Raw genomic sequence first — 25,102 nt, 5'->3', positions numbered from 1 at the left:
TGTGGCAATGTCAGTGCATCACTAAAGCACGATTCAAAAAGCAAAAACAGATCACCTTATATGTAGGATATTCAATTCGGATTCAACCTGTAAGCTAGTTGTTTACAGGAAATAACAAAAGCACAGTCCTCTTTCCCAAATGTGCAAGAGGACAATGTCCTCGTGATAGTCCAACGGTGACGTTTGGAAACATCATCGCATGTGGCATATTCAATCATTAATCTAATGACCCAAACATCCTTTAGACCAAGAGGACTTTCTCCGACTATCTCTGATAAGGCAGGGCTCTCAATTAATCCAGATGTAACCACCTGCACCTGAACAGCACAGATATTGAGGTAACTCACCTTTACAGGTTTTGAAAAGGCAAAGAAGCAGACAAAAAGTTTGTGAATCCATAGAGTATCATTTTAGGATTTAAGGCAAGGTCAACATCATCCAGTTTCTATTCGAAAACAAACCTCATCTATCAACAGTGCCTCAGCAGACAAGCATAGAAGATCCATTATTTATGACACCTAAAAGACACTTAAAAAAACTCAAGACCTTGGTGTGATTAAAAACCAGGCAGATAAATGAACACAGCACGCAGCCAGCTCCCACACAATCAACACAGCTTACATAAGGCATCCCAGAGATCACAGCAATCAATCGGACCGGAACAATCAATAAAGAAGTATTCTCTTACCAGGTCTCATCGTTTTTGAACTCCAGCTCTCCGTAGATGTCTTCAAAGTCCTCACCTCCTCCCTTGGCCAGTCCTTCCACCGAGCGAAAGGGCACGATGACGGTCCCACGCGCCCCGGAAGTCCTCAGCACCTTCACCTCCATGACGCCCACGCTCTCGCTCACGTGCGCCGAGTCGCTCTCGAAGGTGAAGATGCCGGCGTGGTCGTCGTCCAGGATGGTGACGGTGGCCACGGGGGAACACCCCAGCATGGCCCGGGGGTACGGGAGGCTGTTGGGGGACAGCAGCTCGTCCTCGGCCTCCAGGACGCGCACGTTGCTGAGGCGCACGAAGAAGTGCTCGTCCTCCTCGAAGATGTCGTCGTCGATGATGCCGACGCTGATGTCCTTCACCACCTCGCCCGCTTTGAACACCACCGTGCCCTCGGTGAACTCGTAGTCGGCCCCCGCGTTGGCCGAGCCGTCCTCCGTCTTGTAGTCCACGTAGATGGTCTTGGAGATGTCCCCGCCCTTCCTGACCAGGGTCAGCAGGGCGGCCCCACAGTTCTCCAGGCACTGGTAGACGGCGGGGTCGAAGGCGATGCGAGACACGTACTCCTCGGGCTCCTCCACGTGGACCTCCTGGACGCTGGCGCTCCTCTTGGCCTGCTCCGCCACGTGCTTCTTCAGGATGTTGCCGGCGCCCGTCATCATGCGCGTGGCCTGGATGCGGTAGAAGGCGCGGCTCTTCTGCTGGTGGGACAGGGCGTAGTAGTTGGCCATCTCCACCAGCTGGTCCAGCTCCTTCTCCGGGTGCTTCTGCTTCAGGTCCTTGAGGATGCGGATCATGTCGCGGCGGGACTCGTCCACCTCCTTGCCCTCGATCAGGCCCATCAGGTTGCTGGTGGCGCCGCCGTCGGCGAAATGCGAGTTGGCCATCTTGCCGTCCATCTCGATGCCCTTGGAGCGGTCGCCCTCGGTCTCGATGATGACGCCTCGGTGCTTGTCGGCGCGGTACTTCTTGCGCATGAACTTGTAGAACAGCAGCCGGCGGTCGGCCACCCAGGCCAGGACCACGCAGATGGGGAAGAAGGAGAGCGTCACCAGGCCCTCCCAGATCTGCACCACGTTGGGCGAGAACACGGCCAGGATCATGTAGAGCCAGATGTAGGCGAAGATGCTCCAGCCCGCCGTGACGAAGAACACCCGCAGGTGCTTGATCTTGCGCGTCTCCCCGTCGGGGATGACGGACACACACAGGCCGATGATGACGAACATGTTGAAGGCCGCGCTTCCCACGATGGTGGCGGGGCCCAGCTGGCCGGCCTCGAAGCCGTGTCCGCACACCTCGATGACGGACAGCATGATCTCGGGGGCGGAGGAGCCCAGGGCCATCAGGGTGAGGTTGGACACCGTCTCGTTCCACACCCGGATGGTGGTGGTGGTCGTCTCCCCGTTGGGCCTCTTGATGACAATCTCTTTCTCCTGGGAGGTGATGACCTCAATGGCCGCCATGAAGCGGTCGGCGATGATAGACACGCCGAGGAACATGTAGATCATGGCCACAAAGTAGACGATGACCCGCGCAATCTTGTCCCCCATGGAGGGGTCCTCTGGGTACCAGATGGGCAGGATGATCCCCGGGTTGCACTTTGAGTTTCCCTTGCAGGTGGCATTGTGGTTGGCCACCGCTGGGCTCGGAGTGGTCCGGGCCTCCGTGCACAGGAAGGCTACTGCCACAGACACCAGCCCCAACCAGAGGCAGGCGGATGTCCCCGGATTCCCCGTCCGTGATCGCTCCATCCACCCTCCTGGGTCTCAAGGGTCCTAACCACACTGGCAGTCCCTCTGGGATCCAGCACTGGGCTGTGCTTGGGCTCAACACACCACCTGGACACAACAGAAATGGAGAGTTACACCTCGCTTGAGAACACAACAGCAACCGTCCTAAAAGCTGCTGTGAGGTATAAAATGTCAAGAATCAGACAAGATATGAGTCTTTTTTTTTATTGAGTGTAATTTGTAGCAATGTGTGCGTTCTCTCTGTGTCATTAGCGGAAATCCACACAGTTCACAGAAAGAAAAACTGGGTTTTGGCGCCAAGAACTAGAATTGACTATAATTTCCCTATCCAAGAGGAAGAGTTCTAAGCTCCAATTAGCTTTCTACTAGCAGGAATATCAATGAGCTGAGCTTCTGCACACTACAACGGCAGCATAATTACGAGACCTTTGTGTTCTCCAGGAGTGGTGGACTGGAAAACCCTTTCACATGCTCATAAATGCATGAGATTTTTAGGTCTGTAAACTGCTGTTTGAACATTGTAGATAACAGTGGGTTCTGCTTCGAATGAATTGTTGGTCCGTGGCATCGTTCCAAAAGTAAAAGTTTATTTTGAGTTCAAAATACTGTATGAGTTACTTCAACCAATAACATGGATTTTCCCAACTACAGTGTAATTGAGTGAGATCTCTGGGGTAATACACTGCTCTAAACCAAAACAGCTCTCTCAGCAGACGTGCTATGTTGCCAAACTAAGCACTGTCCAAAATGTCGCATTGGCAAAAACAGTGGAGGGGAGAGGTAGGGGGGTGACGTACAGACGCCCTGTCTAAATCCATGTTACCACCCGGAATACACACGTACAGTCCCACCTCCATCTCAAAGGCCTGACGAGGGCTGCACACATAACGTCCGACTGTCATAAAAGCTGAGGCTAACCGGCTAAAGCCCCTCATTAAGTCGTATGTAATGGATCGTGACAATATGACGGAGGCAGAATAGGCCCGAGGCATGGGAAACACAGGGAACGGTTATCCACTCCTCACTTGGAAGAGTAAAAGAGCAATTATGAGAGCAAACGGGAGGCGTTTATCAAGGTCTGCCCTCTCCATCCTGGCTCCTCTGTGATCGCTCGGTGATAAGGCAGTCCAGGTGTGGGCCTACTGTCGGCACCATGTCCCAGAGCCCCTCTCCCTCTAGCTGTTGAGGCTCAATTAAAATCATCTTTCTCTCCCTCTCTCTTTCAAAAAGATACAAGCACAGTTAGTTCAATCCCTCTGTTTAGAACCCGACAGATGTTTTTTATGACAGTGGTGCACCATTGTTCCTTTCCTGTCTCAAAACTAGCCTTGGAAGCTGTTGTTGTGAGATTGCTTATTCAAAGAATAATTTGTCTTAGTCTATAAAAGCGTGTAGTTTGTCTCATTAGGATAAACATTTTATTACTCTGATAATATATAATATAATGTTAAACTGGACAGAAGTCTGCCAGCTACATCATTCCGGAGAGAACAAACTCAAAATACTCAACAGACAAAAACAAGACTGAAAGGCAATTGAGCGACAAAGTAGCTTAATGAGAAACAGCACAGAATCTGAAGGCAAAAAGTATTTGTACTGCTGTGATTTCTCTCCAGTCTGAGTTTACTCCTACAAGGCAGTCACTGGCCCGTGGTTTGGTGCCTGTTTCAAAGTCAGGGGAGCACTGCTGAGCTGCTATATTCTCTCACTCTCTCTCACCCACTTCCTCTCTCTCTTCCTGTCTGTCTCTGTCTCTCCCACACTCCTTTCTGCCCCTCTCTCTTTCTTCCCATCCCTTTTCCCTCTCTGTCTCCCCTTCACTCTCTCTCTCTCCCCCCCTCCTCCTCTCTCTGTATCCCCCTCACCTACCCTCACCCCCATCCCCCATGGTAGTGAAGGCCTAGGCAGTAGTTCTCCGGTCTCCAAGTGTCAGCAGTGCAAGAGAGACGCAGAAGAACATCTATGCATGGAAAGGAGTGATACACTACAGTAACGATGCACGCAGGCAAGCGCACTGCAACCAATCCAACAGCAAATATCCAAAACAACAGACAGAATAAAAAAAATAAAAATAAGGAATAGACCAGCAGGGTACCTAAAGTCAATGGTATCTCTCACTCCATCCATCGTCTCCATGCATGACACACTTCATAGAACAATAGTAGGCTACATACTCTAGTCACACATACTGAACTCGCTTGGTTGTCTATGTAAACAGGCTGTATCTAATTAAGTTCCATTTGTTTCATATTCACTGATATCAACACAAACAACCACTGTATTCAAGTACTGATCATAAGCAGGCCTGAAGTCTTATAGTGAGGGTGAGTGGGATATTTGTTGCCCTTTTAAGGCCTAGTTATCTGTAACTGAGAGACTTGTTTCAGCATTGGTAAAATAGTCATATCATATTCAAAGAAATACAGTAATTTGAAACTCCATTAGCCCAAAAGTCAAGTTTTTTGACTCTATTTCATCTTTTTTTCAATCCGTAGTGAAATCGCATAGGATCTAATGTGCAATGTTGGTTTAAAAAATAGGCCTACCACAGAGCAAAATGTGCAACATGATACAGAAGAAAAGGAAGACCCGACGCTGTCACCCCTGTGACACCTTCTCCCTCGCTTGCTATAACACGCATGTTGGCACGAAACGTTGATATTAGTTTTGTGACGCTCGCATAATGATTTGTCTTTAGGTCAATACATTTATATTAAACTAAAATCTTGTGAAATCACTTATTAGCCGGGTTTCCCTTTAAAAAAACGTTGGCTTGGTAATCTTCTTTTACAAGCTGACGCGGGCAGCAAGTGCGAGCAAGACACATGACAAGATGTAACTAGGCAAACTGAGAAATCGAGACGGACACCCACGTATCTCTTTCTCGTTCCCTATTTTGGGAGGAGAGCCCTGAACAAGATGGCCATTTGAGATCCCCGTAAACATGGACTCAGCAGGCGACATGGAGAGCATCAGCTGTTGCTGATTAATCATTAGAGTCATTTTCTCTCACACCAACACCGTGGTAGTACATTACCTGAGGGGAATCCCTCTGTACAACACCGACATGGAAAAACAGCAAGTGACACTGAAACACAATATCTAGCCCTGGCTTTACTGCAGGCAGGTTAAGTGTATGTACATGTTGTCAGGGGGGGCAAATTCTCTGACATAGGCTGTTCAAATCCTCAATCTTCAGCTTGAGCGCACCTGCTGCAGGCATTCCGTGAAATAAGAAAAAAACACTGTTCAAAATAGTGACGGTTCCTAGACATGTTAATTCTAGAGCCTTTAGGCTTCTTTTGTGTGTGTGTGTGTGTGGAGGGGGGGGGGGGTGTAGACAGGTGTAATTATCGGATAACAATTTCTTATGGGGCTTAAGTTCTAAGGTCCTAATTATTTTTTGTCATGTAGGCTACTGTGTTTTCGACGACATCACAGATTAGTCTCAGTGCATCAGCGTGCCTACCACATAGCAGCAAGGGGAATGTACTAATAGCTCAAGCCTCCCATGCACACCTCTGCTACAGCGGCGCACATCTCGCTCCTTGGCTGGAGTGATGGACTGACTGACTCACCGACTAATGCATTTCCTCAGCCAGACAACGTTTGACATGAATTCCTTCAAGCCAAAGGTTAGAATTCTACCAACCCTTTCCGACCACCGTCTTTTTTTCTCTTCCTCATATATCACGCCATAGCTATACCTTTTTGTGCAGGCCATTTGACAACAAAATTGTCTTCAGCACATGAAGAGGCTGACACCGTTAGTGATAGGCTATAGCCTTATTAATGAGACGCTGATTGCCGTGGGCCCCACAAGGCTCTAGTCAACGATATTGGTTATTGATTTGTCTATGAATGAGTCTCATGCGTGTTCAATCGCATATAGCCTACCTGGATTTGGTTCCCGAAGAGCAGTCTATCGCGACTGTAAAATATCCCCAAACCCTTTCAGGCAAGCTGTTTTCTCTTGAAAAAAAGAAAAAATCTTAACAACCTGCTACGTTTATTACAATTAAACAGTTTGTATCAGTCCTTTCGACACCTTCCGAGTCAAACGTGTGTTCCAACCCGTGGAATGAATACCCCAGAGCTGATACCGTTTTCCCCGCGCACACGGAGACGGGTGCCCAAGTCTGCTCAGTTCCGGCGGTTTGGTCAGAGCGAAGAAGTGATGGCTCGCCTTTCCGCCTCTTCTCGTCTTGTTACCCCGATCTTGCTGCCCGATGGGTAGATCCGTCACCACGCTGTCAGCGGCGACGAGGTCGCTATTCTGAGGTCGCAGCCTTGGTAGACGGAACCTTTGAATACATGCAAAAGCCGCAAGCCCCGAAATATCAACGCTCTCCTCCTCCTCTCCCGTCTGCGGTAGCGCAGATGTACGCTGTGATGCCGTTTCTGGTATGCAGGAAAGATCCTTTTTCACAGAACTCCTTTCGGAAAACAGATGGCACAGGAACACCACCGACGTTGATGATCGAGGCTACGACCACAAGCAAGTCATTAGCACATATGTAGGGCTAGAGGAATGACACATATATTTGCCAAGTATTTCCCATTTTGCACAGGCAATCGTAAACACGCAAGCTAAGCTCCAATAAGAGGATGCATTTCAATATGAAATATGTCTGATAATTACGACAGATGACATATCACCATGATGAAGAATTGTATATTCAAACATCATATGAGCAATGCCGCGCGCCCAAGCCGTACGTCCCCCTCCCCTACTCCAAAAGTCACTCAGACACATACGCGCGTCTACGTCATCATCAGCTGGGAGAAACCTGTCATGTACACCTCTAAAGAAGCCAGCTTTGCCCATCACAAACAGACCAAATTAAACACACAATATCCAACATTGGGAAAAAAACATCCATCAATGTCCCCATTTAATACAAAAAACACTGCCTTTGTCTATAAATAAATCACTATTGCCGGTTTCTAGACCAGTGGTTAACTTTAACGCAATTAATAAGCCTAGATATTGATATGCTACATATTAGCCTATTAATTAATCAACCTATCCCATTCAGTAAGAGACCAATCGGAATGGCATCAATGACACAGATATTTTACTAGAAATTGCTAATTCGTTCGACAAATAGGGTCTATCTTATGCAGAGCACGAAAATCATTAGGATCCGATTTTAATTGCATAGCTCAGCGATATATTAGGGAATCGAATTAGCTTGTTCAGATAGCCATGCTTGTTAAATCAAACATGTCATTCAGTAACAATCCATTCACAGGACGGAGTGGGCCAGTGAAGCGCCAATCTGGACGGATGCCCGGCCCTCCACTCCTACTCCTCTTCTTCAGCACACCCGGAGGTGGTGACACAGAGTCTGTCATTAGCATGGAGGGGAAAAAAAGGCGGCACGTTAATGAAGTTTCCTTATCTTCACTGCATGGGACTGGGGGGAGAGAATGCAACGGCCTGCTTGCTCTTTAGGATTGTTGCTGGGGCCCGTAGCCTATACCTGCACAGCTCTGCATCCTGTGATTGGAATTCAATGCAGGCTCCTGCCTCTCTCATCAAAGTCATCCATGCGTGAGGCAATGATTAATGGATTATACTTGTAATCAACACGCCAGGCGCGCTAGCTAGCTATTCACTGGATCGCCACACAGGCCGTATTTGCTAGCTAGGTCTGTGTGGGGCTGACTGACGACAAGCGCTAGTTCTGTAAAGCTATAGAGAGAACTCACATTCTCTCTATTCCTCGGTTTCTCTTCTCCCTGCTGTCGGCTTGCTGCTGGTGGCTGCTTGTATCCATTTCATTAAGATGTCTGGGATTCAAGAGAGCACTCGGAGCAAGGGCGGGGGGAGAGCGCTGCGATGAGGCCAGAGCAGAATAACGCTGCCCTTGCACTTTGTCATTTGTATTTTCTCAGCAGGCCACACGCTATGAGCTCTCCACTCATGTTGATCGTTTGTAGCTCGAGTCTTTACATCTTCAACATTAAGCAGACAGCTGGATAACACCTCTCACCAGTTCGATTCTTGTTGACTTCATTCCCGGCCATCTGGGCACTGTGGAGGGGACGAGGTCAGCAGCGCGGGTCCTCACTGCAGGCGCGTCTGCTCTCACTAACGTGTGGGCGACGTTGGCTGACTGCCGACAGGTGATGCAAAGTGATGCTGTGAATATTAGCGAGATGAACAGTCGTCTTGCATCCACCACGGGACCCTTCAGGAGTCCCAGCCAATCACGGCACCGGTGGCCAGGGGGTCAAACATGGCGAAGGTTGTCACTTCATAATACACCCTCCAGGGTTGACAGGATGTTGACAGAGCAGGGTGTTGATGTACTGTAGGTAGCCAGTATGAGAGGATCACCTCAGGAACACTACTGGCAGCATCATAACCAAACAAACACGTTAGATTATCTCTAGTCACAACACACAACACAGACCATTTCATCGCACAACATGGACGGAGGAGCCTGGGGTTTGAACAGTCTTGGCCTGTTTGTGTTTGACACATTCAAACACCAACACAACAGCAAGCCTGAGGTATTTTTATGGTCGGATGTCGTCCTTCCTTCTCACTCTCAGACTGCCCACTGAAGACAGACAAAGGGATGGAACATCCCAGAACCCTTCATGATTCCATGGGCTGAGGATTAGGGTTTCTTTGGACTGCCATTTTTATTTTCTGCTGCAGTGATCCTTGGCGTCGAGCACACATTTAGCCGTGCATTGGTCCAGAATGAATTTGCAGGGTTGGATGATGGTCAAGTCTGGCAACACCAAATCCTGAATGTGTTCAGGCAGGGTATTACTGTGAAGAAAGAGACAGAGAGGAAAATAAAGAGAGAGGGCGGTAAAGATAGACAAAGATGAAGAGGTCCATTTATTTGAGAGTTTACCCATGCCTCCCTCCATCTTTCCCGCGGTCCTCGTGGGTCTCAGATTGCTGTGTGCCAGCGTGAAAGCCCCTGCTGCCCCACCCTCTGCCCACAGAGCCGGGTCTCCATGGCAACATGGTGCCCCTGCACGGTCCTGGGCAGTGAGGAAGTGACGGGGGTGCTGTGTGTGCGTCGTTATGTGGGGAGTGAAGTGAAACAGCCAGGGGGGGCATTTGTTCTGCGTGGACTCCCTCTCAGCTGCCAAGCGTTAGCCTATTTATAGAAATGGAAAAATGAACCAAAAAAGAAAACACACACACACACACCCACATAAACGAAACAGAGCGTCTGTTTCTTTGCTTTGTTTCCCAGTTCATTGCAGAATCAGGCTGTGTTGTTGTCATTCCTCTTTGGTTCTCTCTGTAAAGGGTGCAAGTATATAGTAGAGAAGTCCTCTCTACTCAGGACTAGTTCTGAGGTAAGGAGGTTAGTCAGTATGAATGAATTGTATTTGATGCAATTCTACTAAAAAGGAAGGCATGGTGTAGGTAATTAATCAGGTTATTAATCCAAGGTTTTTGGAGCACTTCCTTAATTTTCCCACTTCAATGGATCAAAAAATATTTAGGGCTTTATTATCAACTAAAGAATTACCACTAGTAAACGACCTCTCCTATCTTTCTGCAACACTGTGCTTTTTCTCTTCCCTGACTGTTTCTTTACTCTCTGTGAAGCAATGTTTTCAGGGGCAGATCTACCGGGGTGGCATGGGATGGCAACTGCCACCCTAAAAATAGCCTTGCCACCCCAGCTGGCAGCTTTGAAAACAAAGAAAAGTTGTGGCTCATCGGACATTAGCAAGAGAGAATTTCTAATATCCCACTGCAAGTGAATGCAGCACTAGATGACTCCAACCCCCCTCCCCACTCTGCAGAGTCAGACATTTGCGAGAGCAAATTTCTAATATCAAGCCCAAACAAAATCTGCAGATTTTTTTCACATGTTCTGCAGTTATTCAGACTGAAATTCTGCGGAATTCCGATAGCCTTCCTGTTCTTGTGTCTGAGCGACCTAAGATGTTCCACAACAGTTTGACGGCGAATGTGGTCGACTGAAGATTGACAGACTTCGCAGAAAAGTATTGATCCATCCTCATAAAGATCGCCTGAAAACTCCCTGGACCTGTTTATCTAAGTGTTTCCGTGTCAATTATTCTGGGCTGAATCTGGGCATTTTTGACTAACGTTTTAATATTGGCTACAGTAGTAAAATAGTCAAATAAATATTGATTAATATGACTGCAATTAAATCAGCATATATACTTCTGCCATGGCCAGGGGTGCCACCCCTCAAAATCTCCTGCCACCCTCTTGCCGCCCCATGAATATTTTTAAAGATCCACCCTTGAATGTTTTAAATTATAATTTATTGGCACGCCAGTTATATTTACTTAATAAATAGACAAGTATATTAGTCAATATTGGAGATAAAAAAACGGCTAATTTTCAGTAACCTACTCACAAGCAGCTAGTCGGGATCCTAGCTAGTGAACTAGCCATTAGGCTACAATAGTTACTGCATTTCGCAAACTAAAGTAGCCTACTTGTGGCTAGCCAACTAACTGAAATATCAACAGTATTTGATTTACCATTTGAAACTTCCTTTTCCAAGAGATTGATTTCGGGGGAGTTAAAGACAAGGAAGTCGCAGAAGTTATTGGATTGGATTAAAGAAGTTTTGTTTGTCATCTCTGAGTGAGACCGATTGTTGCCGCCAACCCACGTTGGTTATAAACTGAGGTTGAGTAGTTCTAATCTACATCGTCAGTGTGTACAGTGCAAGCGGACGAGCAGATTTGTTGGAGATGAATGCACGCTTGCAAGGCAAATCGAGCATGCGCAGGCGAACATATTCGCGTGTCAGGGCTGCTATTCCCAAAAGCATCGTAAACCTAAATTGATTTTAGAATCCATCGTACGGTGGATCTTGTTACACTGCATGGCCGTTTCCTCAAAGTCATTGTGGCTAAAGAGGTTCTTGAAAATGCGCGTAGATTAACGAGCGCTCCAGAGGAGTCGTAGATTGCTAAATGCATTTTATGCTGGGTAAAATATTTTAGTGTGTAGCTACACACTAAAATATTTTTTTAATTTTATAAGATTTTCAAAATGTGAGAGACCACAAACATGAGGAAAAAAATCATAGACTTAACCGTTTTGATCCCCCCACACGGTCAATCTTAACACACTTCACACCAAGGGAAAAATCTGATAAAATAATCTGTAGACCATCAAGCTAATCGGGTCATTACCTAGGATTGTCAGAAGGGGGAAATCGGCCCGATTATCCTGGGATTTTGCTCGTTGAAAACTCTCCTAACAATGAAGATGCGTTATCGGGAAACGCAGCCCAAACCATGCTGGAAATAATGAATTAACGATTATTGATTACATGTGAGTAGCCTAGAAAGGTCATCTATAGCTAAATGCTATTTCACAAATAAAAAGCAGCGTAAACAGCGTTTACGTACGTTTACCCTCCACTAGATACAAACTCCAGCAGTTTATCCAATAAAGTTAATAAACCATCCAGTCTACAAAAATAGCTTTGGCTTTCAGCCCTGTGAGCAGTGGCGAAAATCTGCTATCAATTTTGGGGGGAACAATTAGGCTATATGACATTTTCTCAAGAGCAATTCCTGAGGGGGACACCAGAATTACTGCTGTAACACATAGCCTACACTGTAATATGTTAAATCTATATTATTCATATTATTTAAATTCCCTTATGTTTACAGTGATTTATTGGGGGGACAAATCATATTTTTCGCATATCATATCTGACTACAAGGAATCATATATTCCCCCAGAATTTCCGCCTATGCCTGTGTGGGGACAAGTAGGTTATCAACATTTTCCAAGCTCACCTCTTACCCCACACGCAAAACCAAAACAATGAAATAATTAAAGGAGAAGGAAAAAGTTCAAAGTGTCACTGCAGATGGAGCTGGCTTTTTGACGAAACACCTAGTGTGCATTATTCTGAATTGTTAATCGTGAGTGTTTTGGCAACAGCCACAGCCTGGAGTGTGTGTGTGTGTGTGTGTTTGTCTGACAGGAGAGGAAGCAGGTGGATCTGCCAGGGAACAGGCAGGAGGTGTGTGGTCTGAGCTCTGCTTCAGCACACGTGCTAGACCTGGCAGGCAGCTCAGACGAGGAGAACAAACTTGGCTCTCCCCTCTCAAACTTAATTAGTTCTCCCGGTCGGGAACAGCATAGTAAATATTGAATTTGATTTCCTCTTTTCTTAGCCTTGTCCTTTGAATTTTTCATGCAGTTTTCTTGCATTTCAAAATGAAAAATTCAACAGCACGTGATGGATAAGAACTCTGGAAATTAGTCCCCCAGCTGTGCCCCCCTGTTGGCCCGTTTACGACATCAGCCCCAGCCTGTCCCGATAACTACTCTGGACCAACAGAACCCATGAAGAAGCCTATCGTATCTGTGTGTGTCTAAGAACTGCTTAAGCATCTGAACGTCCTGTGTCCTTCTGGGTAAGATTCATCTGAACATAGTGACAGTCAGACGGCTGAGAGAGACCTGATCTGTTGGAGCCTGGAGCGAGTGTCTCCTCACAAGGATCTCCCCAGGAAGACCAGAGGGAACTGGGCCCAGTACGCCTGGCGTTGGTGACGTCAGTTAGGTAAAAAAAAAAAAAAGCCTGCCTGGGTGTCAGTGCCCATACTTCCTGAAAGCTTTTAAATTGGATATTTGATTTAGCCTGATGTGGAGTTAACAGCTTGACATCATTGCCACTTGGAGTCTATTCTCTACAGCAAGAAAACAGGATTAGGGCAAAGCTCCATACAAGGCCAGGAAAAGCCCCCACACCTGAACGCCAGGCCTCCATCCAGGAGAGGCACGGCTGCAGCAGCTGCAGGGATGCGACCGCGCTGAGAATAGACAAGCAAAACCACGGTCTTGTTTACTTGAGCCTGGACCTGAAACTACATACGACAATATCAAGATGTTCCTCTTTAAAGCATCGCTGACAGAGCAGAACCCGCGTCCGGATGGATCAGAGGAAGTCTCGTCATCACTTCCTGTGCTGCTCCAGGTGGTCGCCATGCGTCCCGCCCCCACATGCCCTCTGTCAGTCACGGACGTCTGCAGTCAGGCGGTATCAAACGGTCAAAGTGCTCTTTCGCAAACGTATTACTTAGGAGAAAAGGTCAACTTTTCCGAAGCGTGTTTGACGCTCAAGTGAATTAAATAACAGCAGGGACTGACTGTGCGGTGTCTGCCTTGTGCGTACATGTGTGTGAGTGACTCACTTGGATTACAGGTTGGTTGTTTTTCATATTTGATCCTCTATATTTAGGTTTGGTCCAGAAAACAAAGCCTTAATCATGTCACTCTCCAACAAATATAACACAATTCCATGGTTTTCAGTTATTGGTGGTGATATAACGCTCCGTAATAGAACACTGTTATTAAAGTGGATTAGTGAGGATTGAATTGAGAGTTCTTTCAACCAATCACGAACAATGACATCACCCTTGAGGTGGACTGTGACATGTTGAACCCGTGTCTGAAACGTAATCCTCAGATACAGCAGGCTACACTAATCTGCTCATCACCATGATAATTATCCTCCTGACAAATCAAATTGTCCCTTAGGAGGATAGACATAGTTTCAGACGTTGGCTTTGCCTTTGAGGTTGGGTTATAAACTTTCTTATTGCAAAGCAAGAAACACAAGGTAATACTATGTACTGACTTAACTACACCAGTAAATCTGCCCCAATGCCATGCCGTGGAAAGGCAATAACAGCAGAGACTGATTGTATGTTCAGAAACGTCTAGAAATGCAGTGTGTGGGGTCGTTTGCTCAACAAATCACCATGGAAAACCTCATAACCAATGAGGATAAAATGAGTGCTTTAAATAAATCAATTTCTCAGAGGTGCAGTGAGGACGTACAAAAAAGAAGTCAATGAAAAGCAGAAATGCACACAGGGGTTGAGACACGCATGCAGAGTGCTGAAGGCAGCGCCCACGCCATCATTCTATAACCTTTACAGAGGACAGGTATAACGCTCAGCTATCCACCGGTAACACATTTTATGATTTATTTTTTCTCCTTTTCTTTCTGTCTCTTGATAAATGACAAAAGTTAAAAAATGACAACAACAAAAATCAGCCATTATTCTTTTATTATGGTATTATAGGTAGTCCCATTCTTACAGTGAAGTGACGCCACACGCACTAATGCACAACTCTGCCACCTACTGGTGAACAGATTCCATGGCTGTTGGACACTCGGCCAACCCAGACCCACAGTGGGTCTATAATGTCTTCTGTGCACAAAGAACCAAAACATATGATGTTATTGAACATCCTTTAAAAGAAAGAAAAAAAACAGTCTCTGCAACCCCACTGATCCCCTAATTCACAACTCATTACCAGCAAGGCTGCCACACTTCACACAGGGACACAGGAAGAGCCCTCCCCCAGCGGGGGTCCTTGTGGCGGCTGTCTGAAGTGGGCCAGCGTGCTCTGCTCCTGACGGTCTCATGAGGCAGGCTGGGGGCGGGCCCGCTCCGGGCGTCAAGCTTGCCGGCTCTGCCTGGCTCTCTGCTGCTCCTGGTACTCCCGGGAGTCCTCCCAGGGACGAGGGCCACGGATGTTCTTCCACTCCTCCAAGTTCAGAGCCTTCATCTTCTGAAAGGTTAGACACGGAACCAGCATTGACCATGAGAACAAGACTAGGAACCAGATTTGACTGAGAGAACGAGGCTAAAACCGGCTGTGTAGTAGAGACACAGCACAGGCCATGATTAGTCCAGGCTCCTGCTGTCAAACCGCCATCTATACCTCACACTCCTTCCTCCTCATCCATCTCTCTCCTCTCTCCTTCACCTCTCCCTCCTCCACCTCTTTCTTTCCAACCTTCTCTCTCCATCTCGCCCTTCTACTCCTCTCTCCCCCATCTCTCCCTCCTCCTTTCCTGTGTTGTACCTCGTACTCCTCCTCCAGAATGACAGACTGCTTCTGGGTGTTCACTTTAGCCTCCAGTGAAGGGTCCAGCTGGGAAAGAGAGAACAGAGGCCTGTTAGAACACAAACACAGACAAACACACACACAGACTCACACACACACACGTAATAAGAAGAAGAAGAAGAAGAAGACTTTATTTATAAAGCACATTTCACACAAGAATTGCAGCTCAATGTGCTTTACATAAAATCAATAATAATCAAAACAGTAATACAAGTGATAAAAGTAATACAAATAAATTAAAATGGAACAAAACAAAATACAAGCCGCAGTCTTTGCGGTGTCTCGAATCCGTCTTGGACCCGAGCTGCCTTTGCAGTACACACACACACACACACACACACACACACACACACACAGGCAGACACGGATACATACACACACACACACACACACACACACAGGCAGACTCTCACACACAGACACACACAGACGCACACAGATGCACACAGACGCACACATACACGCACACACATAAGGACAAAGACACACAAGGACACACACAGGGTAGACTACAGTATAAGGATCACACAGACCTCAACTTCTGTAAGAAGGGGTGAGGAGGCTGGTTGGAGAATGAGAGGGCCCACCATAGCTCCTCATGAATACATGAACTTCTGTCATGTATAAATTATAGCATCTTCATAAGAAAGACTTAGCTGGCTAGTCAGACCTATAATGTGGCATGGCAGGGATAAGCAGCCCAACTCTCACCAGCCTAGCAAAATGCACTGCCTACAGAGGCCAGACACCTGCCCTGTTAGCCCTCTGTAAATGATTCTGGTTGATATAGGCCAGACAGTATCAAACAGGTTGGGAAGTAGAGGAGAATATTGGGTTACAGAGTAAAGCAACATTTTCATGAAGAAAACAGAGCGGTTTGACAGACGCGTAACATTTCCTCCCCCAAAGCCCCTGGGAGTGTGGTATCTTCAGAGACCCCAGTGAGTCTGGGGAGGGACCCCAGAGCACACAGCACGGTGCAGGCCAGCAGGCAGCTAGGTGGCTGGGGAAGGCTGAGGTCAAACATGACCCAAATTCACTAACGCGCCTAGGTCCGCCTCGCAGTCCCTCAAATATATGCTCCGTCAAGCCCATTGCAAACGCACATTTTGTCAGAAGTAGGAAGAACCTTGTCAGAGCGGCCATAGGGAGCCAGTCCAGTGTGGGGGAGGACAGGAGCCAGGACCCTGAGCAAGACCTCATCCTCATCTAGGGGCTACACTGAATCACGGAGGACCAACTGGAACTGGGTCATGGAGTGACTCAGTCCTCAGATAGCGACTTAAAAGAGGGTCAATCGCAGAGGGGAACAAACTGAATTTGCTTAGATAATAGAGTCAAGCAGGGAGCAGAGGGACTTGTTTTCATAACATGGACACGCCTCAATGGCTGTTTAGTCCTTGCCTGTGTGATTTATTTATCCAACCAAACGCAACACACAAACAAGCACATTAACACACTATTGTGTTGCACACTCACACTGAGCCACACACACTCACCACACACACTCACACATGCACCCATCACACACACTAAGGAAGCTGTGTCTAAATGATGAGGTTAAGAGGGAGAATGAGGGGGAGGGGGAGGGGGCAGCTGCCCTGACCAGACAAGGCACAGGGCCTGGGGCAAGATGGCCCCCGCGCTCCACTGCCAGCTCATACTGACAGTAATAAGAAGAGAAGTCCAGCCATCTGGCACCCACCCAGATGACATGCATGGGCATTTGTCACTGTAAGATTGCACAGAACAGTGACTTCCCGGCCTTCTTTGGAAGAAAACTTGACAAGCTGAGGTGCAAGGCTATAGGGAAGGTAAACCTATAGCCTAATGATCTTCCTATCTTACACTACCACCACGACAGACAAGCTAAGAAAAAGGCAGAGCGATACAGTAATATTGACATTATAACAGAAGTAGGCCAGTAGTACCATAAGATAACACTGTAGCCCTGTATGACTATTGCGTTTATTGTTTACAGTTGATTTGAGTTATACGAGAGTTGAGGCAAGCCCTACGGCTGCTGTTGTGCTTCTGTGCTATTTATAAAAAGGATTTCCCCGCACCTTGAATCGTGACTGATCTACTAGTGCAGTTCCTTATTTTACCACTACGGGGAGCAATGGTGCACTTAATAAGTCATCAGGTTGATCCCTGTGGGAAAGTCTCTCAAAAACGTGATTATGAAAATATTTTTCCCAACGACCCGGATTGTGGTATTGACATCTTTCACTTTACCTTCTTCCTTATCTTCTGGGCATCATACCGGATCTGTGTAAACTCCTTGAGTCCGAAAGAACCTCCAACTATAAGCAACTTCAAGACAGAATGCATAGACCTGCGTTTACTTTCATAAAGAAATTGAGAGACTGTAACAAGACTGTAAATAAGAACTATCTATTGCTGAAGCCATATAACATATTGAAGCTATCTACATAGCTACAGTACCTGCTAGCTTTGTAGCGGTCAGCTAACGCAACAATACTAAACAAAACTAGGATGAAGTTGTATATTACATTTATCTAACAAATTACTTACGAGCATTGGAACACCATATCTGACTGTCTTGTTTTTTTTAAGTGCCTTTAAGGTAAACATGTTGCTTTAGCCAACCTGACATTCTACAACATCAATGTTATGTGGTTTACTAGCTAACCTTCTGACGCTTACATTTTACGTCATTCGTAAGACGTCCGCGCTTTCAGCAATCCTTCAAAATAAAAGTGCGAATGAAGTGTGAAAAATTGTGGACTGCAATATACTGAGATAGTTGACTACTGTCTCAAATACAGAACATTTTTTCCTCAAAATTGAGACTGAGAACATTGAACGTTAGTTTACGTATTTCATGTGTGTATAATTCTACCTTATGGGGCATGGTCTTTTGACAGCGTGTCTATCATAACTGCCGACCATGCCACTGACCAAAGGCTCATGTAATGTGAGTTCATAGTTTGGGATTCATATAGCTGAGGTTGTTGATAGCCAACACAGTAAGTTAGAGGAAAAAGTATTGCAATTTTCTTTATTTCAATTTTTGTTTCATTTTTTTTCATACGGGTGAAGAAAAATACCTTTTAGTTCTGTATAATAAAATATGTTAACTTTATTCATTTTATGAAGAAAACAATGACAACAAGAAAATAAAACAGAAAACATTTCTCTCCCTCTTTGTAAACCTGGAGGGTTGCTGCATTGCATGATAAAGCAAAAACAACAGACACAAAAAGTGAGGGAGGAGCGGAAGGAGGGCTGGAGGGGGGAGTTGAGGAACGAGGGAGCGCACAGAGGAGTATGACAAAAAATAAAAGATAAGGCCAGGGACGTACAAAAATTGTTTCAGCGCTGAGGGCTGCAGGGGGGGTGGGGGGGTGGTGGTGGAGGATCTGCGGTGTTCAGAGCAGGTTGGCTGGCGGTGCCCAGGTCAGGGGTCAGAGCAGGGCCTCAGAGGTCACTCTCTCCATACAGTGCTGTGGAGAAGGACATGTAGTCCAGGGCTCCGGGGATGGCGTCTGGTCCGGTGTAGGGCGCCATGCGGGCGATGCAGTACTCCGCCTGGTCAGGAGGCAGCTCCCTACGCAGCTCGTCAGCCAGGATGTAGCTCTGGTAACAGGAAGTGATGTCATGGTGAGGACGGAGAAAGTGATACGAATTAGCTTTGTGCATGATATGTGCATGCAACTTTTGAGGTTCGACTGACTGTGAGCTGTGGCGCTGATAGTTGCAGCTAAAAATAGCCTGACAGCCCCATACACCATGGTTCAATTACACATTGTGTTTTAAAGAGGTGATTGACTGGGTTTTTGGGGTATTTCACACTGTTCCTTAACGTCTCCGAAAAGGGTATCTAACATTAGTTGGGTTGTCCCGGGTGCGGTTCTATGCACCCTGTGAAATAACCCTATAATGAAACAAAGTGTCTTCTCCTTTTATGGTATGCTTATGCATATATAGATGAGCTGCACCCTGATTGGTTGGTTTACAACGAGTGAAGCTGCAGAGTGAAGAAACAACACGGCCGTCAACACTCACTGAAACATGAAAGGTGGAGACTTGAAATAAAAACGTACAAATAAATCTATTGTGTCTACACAACACTGTTTTCAACAGATATACTAGATATAATTTGAAATGACAACGTTAGTTGTTTCCATGTCTGTTGTCGAAGGAAACGGGGACGACTTAGGTGGGTAACGTTAGCACTTAAGCACTTAAGCTTAGCAAACAAACTATCGTGATTCAACTCAGCTTCAGTTAGCTCTAGCCATCTTGCTGAAAAATTGATCTGGACAAACATGCATCTGCAAACACTGCATTTACCACCGTAGTCCATTCTCAATATGCTAGAAAAACGTTCTTCTTTGTAATTCTGTGGAAGTACACAGAGCAGCGCGTAGCAAATTTGGGGGCTTGACAAAAGGTACAGACAACAGCCAAAAAAGGTGGAGCCACCGAACTGACGACAGTTTGGTGGCTTTTTCAAAACCTACCGTTTTACAGCTACATTTTGTAATTGTGAGATTTGCATAGGAAAGAGGTGTGAATGGACTTTGTGGTTCACTGTATGTTCATTTTTACCCACTGAACTGTCGTTATTCAACTGTGACAAGCTAAATTCGCTTCTGAAATCAATGACCCCTTTAAGGTATTCTGCATCAGATTTCACGTTCGGTTTTTCTTTCTTATCAAACAAGCCTACCTTGTCCCCTGCCAGGACCTTGAAGGAGGCCATGACCTGGTCGGCAGTGTCTGTGTCGGCAGTCTCTCTGGACATGAAGTCGATGAAGGCCTGGAAGGAGATGAGGCCCAGTCGGTTGGGGTCCACGATGCTCATGATGCGAGAGAACTCTGCCTCGCCCTGGAGGTGACACACACACGCATGGGACCGTGAAACTCCCGTCACCATGGAAACTATCGCTAAAGCAACCAGAGAAACCACACTGCAAGTATACAGCACAGATATGAATCTAGAACATGCACATGCACCCTTTAATGTGTCCTTTATTAATAACCAGATAAGAGAAACCCCTTTGTATCAACTTTCTGTTCTCGGTTTCCACACACCGTTTTCAATTAACATTATATTATTATATATCAAGTTTCATGACACATTCTTTAATATACATTCATTTCTAGTTTCTTCACAGAGTTAGACACCATTGTTCTCTGAGTGTTCACAGGATCGAAGATCTCCATGAGCCCTCGATAACAGACTGTCCAGTGACTGGTGAGAGCGCTGGAGAGGTGCACAATCTAGGTTTTACCAGGTGGTAACCCATGGAGATAAGGCAGGTTTTGAAGTCTTCGGCCTCCATCATTCCTGTTCTCTTCTATACGGATCAGCAACCGAGACATGTAGGCACGCAGGATGGAGGGAGAGGAGGAGATGAGAGGGTGAGGAGGAGAGAGAGGAGGAGGAGAGAGAGGATGAGGGAGAAGAGGAGGAAGGGGGAGGGGAGAAGGAGGGCGAGGAGGAGAGAGAGGATGAGGGAGAGGAGGTTGAAGAGGGGGAGGAGGGAGAGGAGGAGGTGGAAGAGGGGGAGGTAGGGAGAAGAGGAGGGAGGTATAAAGAGGGAGAGAGGTAGAGGAGGAGAGAGACAGGAGCAGGGAGGAGAGGAGGAGATGAGAGGGTGAGGAGGAGAGAGAGGAGGAGGAGAGAGAGGATGAGGGAGAAGAGGAGGAAGGGGGAGGGGAGAAGGAGGGCGAGGAGGAGAGAGAGGATGAGGGAGAGGAGGTTGAAGAGGGGGAGGAGGGAGAGGAGGATGTGGAAGAGGGGGAGGTAGGGAGAAGAGGAGGGAGGTATAAAGAGGGAGAGAGGTAGAGGAGGAGAGAGACAGGAGCAGGGATGTAGAGGATGGAGGTATGGAAAAAAAGCACGGAACAAAGAAAAAAAGAAAAAAAGAAAAAAAAAGGAAGAAATAAACAGGGTTAACACTTTGCTCGCCGTGGCGTGAGGTCACTGTCAGTACCTGTGCATCGTTGGCGATATCGAAACCCAGGCTGATCAGGCAGGCCTTGAACTCCTCTGCACCCAGAGTGCCCGAGTGGTCCTGGGGGGTGGGGGTGTCCAGACGCGGGCCATGCAGCGCACGGGGTGTGACAGTGAAGGAGGGGGGCAGTGAGGTGGGCAGGGAGCGTGGGTGGTTGGAGGGGGGGGGGGGGAGTGTGTCATGCGGAGGGAGGGGGAAGGAGGAAGGGAGGGAGGGACGGAGAGAAGGAGGGAGGAGGCATGCAGGGGAGACAGAACAACAAAGAACACAGTGCATCGTCATTAGCACCTGGCAGGTGACAAGGTGGCAGCACTGCTGTGCTGGGACATTCAGAGGTGTTAATGTGCAGGTGGCAGGCAGAACACTGGGCAGTGAAGGGGTTAATCACACCTTCATGTGTAAATACAGCATTCACTGCCTTCACTGGATATTAATATCATACATACATTAACTTAACTGGTTATTATTATAATACATTAGCTTCACTGGACTTTCATTTCATACATTAGCTTCACTGTACTTCAATTTAATACATGAGCTTCACTGGACATTAACATAATACATTAGCTTCACTGGATGTTAACATAATACATTAGCTTGGTTGGGCATGTATTAATCGCTGGTTGTTAGTGTAACACGGAGTTCACTGGATATTACTGTTTAAAACACTAGATTACATTTCCCTTTTAGGAACTTTCCCTGAACCTAAAGACCCTTCTGATCACGATTCCTATCTGACGGTGTCAGAGAGAAACCTCCAGGGCATGGGCGTATCTAGCCCTATTTTGGGGGGGCTGGAACCCCTTAAAGTTTAATTAGCCCTCCCAAATACAAATAATAATAATAATATACATATTTTTTTTTTTCCTTCATATTTTAAATCTAAATGTGTTCATTTCTCTTCCTAAAACCCACTAGAGGACACTATTTAAAAGGATATTTTCAAACATGTCTTCTGGGGGAACATGCCCCCAGACCCCCCTAGTTTTGCTAGGGCTTTTGGTTAGCCAGGAGCAGAGCTGTGGGTGTATGGCTGAGGTGGAGGCTCTCTCCTCTCTCTCCAGAGAGAGAGAGAGAGAGAGGAAAGGAGGAGGAGCGAAAGAGTTAAGGCTTTATAACACTCATCCATAATTGGTGGTGTTCCCAACACTCTGGGGCCTTGTTGTAAACACTACTCTCCTGGTAGTTGGGGGAGCTGAGGGCAGAAGTTAGCTACCACAGCAAGAGACATTTGAGTTCTGCTCCTTTTCAAAGGAATATATGCCTTTGCTAATCTAAGTAAATGTATTAAAGTACATTTCAATCTAGAAACCACCATATTGTAAATGTATTTTCTTTTTGATTTTCTGTAAGCACAACTGTTCATTCCTCTGAATGAGCTCTTTCATTCACGTGTTGAGTGTTACAGAAAAACATAATGTAAACAAGCCACACTCCATGGTTAAGTTCGGGGTTGCACCTATGGTTAAACACTCCAGGGTCAGTATTAAACAGTCAACAGCACAACTTCCAGATACTTGTTCTCACCTCAACCACCTTGCTTTGCTGCTGGTCCCTACAGGTGTAAAGAACACACTTGTGGATGTGTGTATCTGTGTCACAAATGAGCCCCTTTCGCACCTACTGCGTAGATACGAGTGACACTGTCTATATCTCCTCTCCTCCTAACCCTCAAGGTGCCCCCACTCCTGCCTAATTTTTCCACCCCTCCCTCACAGTCCCAGGACACCGTCGTCCCCCATCCCCCATCCCCCCGCCCCGCCCCTCTCAGGACACTCACCCTGTCGAAGTGGTTGAAAGAAGCCCGGAACTCGTTCATCTGCTCCTGGCTGATGCCCTTGGCGTCGCGGGTCAGGATCTGGTTCTCAATCTCGTTGATGGTGCGGGCGATGGTGGTCAGCAGCTGCTCCCAGCCCACGCGGATGTGCTGCGGGGGGGAAACGGGGAGGATGAAAAACGTGAGAATGTCCCCCACACGCACGCACGCAAAAAAATACAAATAAAGCAAACGGGGTTATGGAAAGTCAAGGTTTCTGCTGTTGACTGTTGTCGTCGTGGTCCTACCTCCATGGTGTAGTTGGTGTGCTTGTTGTCGAAGATGAGCGCCTCCTGGATCAATTGGTGGTCTCCCTCCAGCTGGTCGATCTTTGGCTTGTAGTTGATGATGCTCTTCTCGTACTGACGCAGGTGAGACAGCTGGTCCTCCAGGGTGCCGTGCATCTCGATGGAGATGTGGCCGATCTCCTTCAGAGACACACGAGGGGGGAAAGTTGGGTTATGTTTACGGGTGGACGGAAGGAAGGAAAGGACTGGTTGGAGACCCACAGAGGGTGCTGGGTGGTTCTATGTGTGGAAGGTAGGTAGGAAGCCTGGCAGGAGAAGGACCAGAGGAGTAGCCCACATGACAAGACGATACAACACGTGCCCACAAGGAGAGGGGGGAGGCATCCAACTCAACTACACCAAACAGAGGGAGCCATGTGACAGCTGAAAGAGTCCTTGAGTGTACATTGCTAGGGTTGCTAGGCTTCCAGTTTGAAGGATCCCAATTGATAATCAAACAAAAGAGGCCCAGAATTCCTTGTGGCGCCCTTGACTGCTACCACCCTGTGGGCTCAGAGGAACCCGGGACATCCACAGTCATCAACTAACCTCCATCTTGGTCTGGATCCAGGGTCCGATGACGTTGGCCTGGTTGGCGAACTGTCGGCGCAGCCGCTCGTTGTTCTGCTGGCGAGCGTGCTCCTCGATCAGGGCCTGGTCTCTCTGAGGAACCAGCTGTCTGACCTGAGGAGGGGACGGACAAGTCAACAACATACGAAGAAGGTGTCAAGTTTACAGAGAAACCTCAGAAATGTTACGTTTACAATTTAACGTCTCGTCGATGTTTATAGTGAACCCGCACAACAATGTGAAGTTTCCCGCGAATCACTCCAGAGTTGGTCATAATCTGAAGTTTAAAATGTCAGGTTTACAATAATTTGGCTACTCTAAGTATTTGACTTAGTAAAATAGTCTGGTAGAAGACTAAAATATAAACGTGAAGCCATGACATTTGGGAAGTACAGTGTAAGAGCCAGGGTCCTGCAGAATACAGCATGAATATATCATTGAGTCAGCTCAAAAATGTGAAGTTTACAAATGAACTTTACAATGAATGAATGGATTTTAAGTCCTTTACGAGGTGAAAGCATCTGCTACTTATAGTGTGATGTGTTTGTGGTTGTGGAGTTGACCTTGTCCCACTTGGTGTTGATCTCCTGGGGGTTGATGGCAGTGTAGGGGTTGGTGCCAGACATGTTCACATGGTAGGTCTGGACGATTTTAGCGATCTCGTTGTGGATCCCCAGGATAGCCTGTCTCTCCTTGTCCGCCTCGGGCAGAGTGGCTTTGAACTGCTCATGGGCGGTGCTCAGCCCCTGAAACACACACACACGTGCAAACACACACAGTCAAACCACACACACACACACGAGCATCCAAAACACACACACGTCAAAGCCCCCCCTCTCTGGTGCTGACCTGGATCTCCTCGATGGTATGGACGATGAAGGTGTCCTGCAGGTCCTCCATGGCGCCCTCCATCCAGTTGTTGAACGGCGCCGCTCGCTTGGCAAACTCCAGGTACAGCTGATCGATTGTCTCCAGCAGCTTCTCGGTTCGCTGTTTCACAGGAGGGCAAGGGAGCAGGGCATTGTGGGTAGGGACCACCGCATCACGATGG

General features: G+C 47.1%; 3 protein-coding genes across 8 annotated transcripts in view; all 3 read right to left on the bottom strand.

Moving 5' to 3' along the window:
• slc8a3 (solute carrier family 8 member 3) overlaps positions 1-7,175 on the bottom strand; it is a 61,063-nt gene extending 53,888 nt beyond the window's left edge. For all 4 annotated transcript variants that reach the window (XM_084684649.1, XM_084684651.1, XM_084684652.1 and 1 more), the window contains exons 1-2: positions 6,367-7,175; positions 689-2,556 (exon numbers count right to left, since the gene is read on the bottom strand). In XM_084684649.1, coding sequence (XP_084540775.1) covers positions 689-2,469 — 1,781 coding nt within the window. In that variant the 5' untranslated portion in view covers positions 2,470-2,556; positions 6,367-7,175. The remainder of the gene's footprint in view (positions 1-688; positions 2,557-6,366) is intronic.
• Positions 7,176-14,524: 7,349 nt separating this feature from the next.
• Positions 14,525-18,074, bottom strand: cox16 (cytochrome c oxidase assembly factor COX16). The gene is made up of 4 exons (XM_084673553.1): positions 17,927-18,074; positions 17,627-17,704; positions 15,347-15,415; positions 14,525-15,049 (listed from the first exon to the last, which is right to left on the bottom strand). The coding sequence occupies exons 1-4, from the start codon at positions 17,984-17,986 to the stop codon at positions 14,936-14,938; spliced, it is 321 nt and encodes a 106-aa protein (XP_084529679.1). The 5' UTR covers positions 17,987-18,074; the 3' UTR covers positions 14,525-14,935.
• Positions 18,075-18,397: 323 nt separating this feature from the next.
• The window catches only part of actn1 (actinin, alpha 1), a 34,236-nt gene continuing 27,531 nt past the window's right edge, over positions 18,398-25,102 (bottom strand). The window contains exons 14-22 of one of the 3 annotated variants that reach the window (XM_084684648.1): positions 24,901-25,041; positions 24,615-24,797; positions 24,031-24,165; positions 23,443-23,622; positions 23,159-23,305; positions 21,358-21,438; positions 20,653-20,718; positions 20,088-20,246; positions 18,398-18,991 (exon numbers count right to left, since the gene is read on the bottom strand). In XM_084684648.1, coding sequence (XP_084540774.1) covers positions 18,833-18,991; positions 20,088-20,246; positions 20,653-20,718; positions 21,358-21,438; positions 23,159-23,305; positions 23,443-23,622; positions 24,031-24,165; positions 24,615-24,797; positions 24,901-25,041 — 1,251 coding nt within the window. In that variant the 3' untranslated portion in view covers positions 18,398-18,832. The remainder of the gene's footprint in view (positions 18,992-20,087; positions 20,247-20,652; positions 20,719-21,357; positions 21,439-23,158; positions 23,306-23,442; positions 23,623-24,030; positions 24,166-24,614; positions 24,798-24,900; positions 25,042-25,102) is intronic. The other 2 variants (XM_084684646.1, XM_084684647.1) reach the window with 2 other exon arrangements.

This window comes from Hypomesus nipponensis, chromosome 3 (genome assembly GCF_054491055.1).
Source record: "Hypomesus nipponensis isolate SF chromosome 3, ASM5449105v1, whole genome shotgun sequence".
Taxonomy (NCBI): domain Eukaryota; kingdom Metazoa; phylum Chordata; class Actinopteri; order Osmeriformes; family Osmeridae; genus Hypomesus; species Hypomesus nipponensis.
This window is presented reverse-complemented; position numbering and strand designations above follow the sequence as displayed.

Excerpts from the sequence above, each read along its gene's own strand:
- cox16 (XM_084673553.1), bottom strand. The coding sequence starts at position 17,986 with ATGTTTACCTTAAAGGCACTTAAAAAAAACAAGACAGTCAGATATGGT. Across the intron at positions 17,705-17,926 it reads GATATGGTGTTCCAATGCTC|TTGCTTATAGTTGGAGGTTC; the intron begins GTAAGTAATTTG and ends TCTGTCTTGAAG. Across the intron at positions 15,050-15,346 it reads TTCTGGAGGAGGAGTACGAG|AAGATGAAGGCTCTGAACTT; the intron begins GTACAACACAGG and ends CTAACCTTTCAG.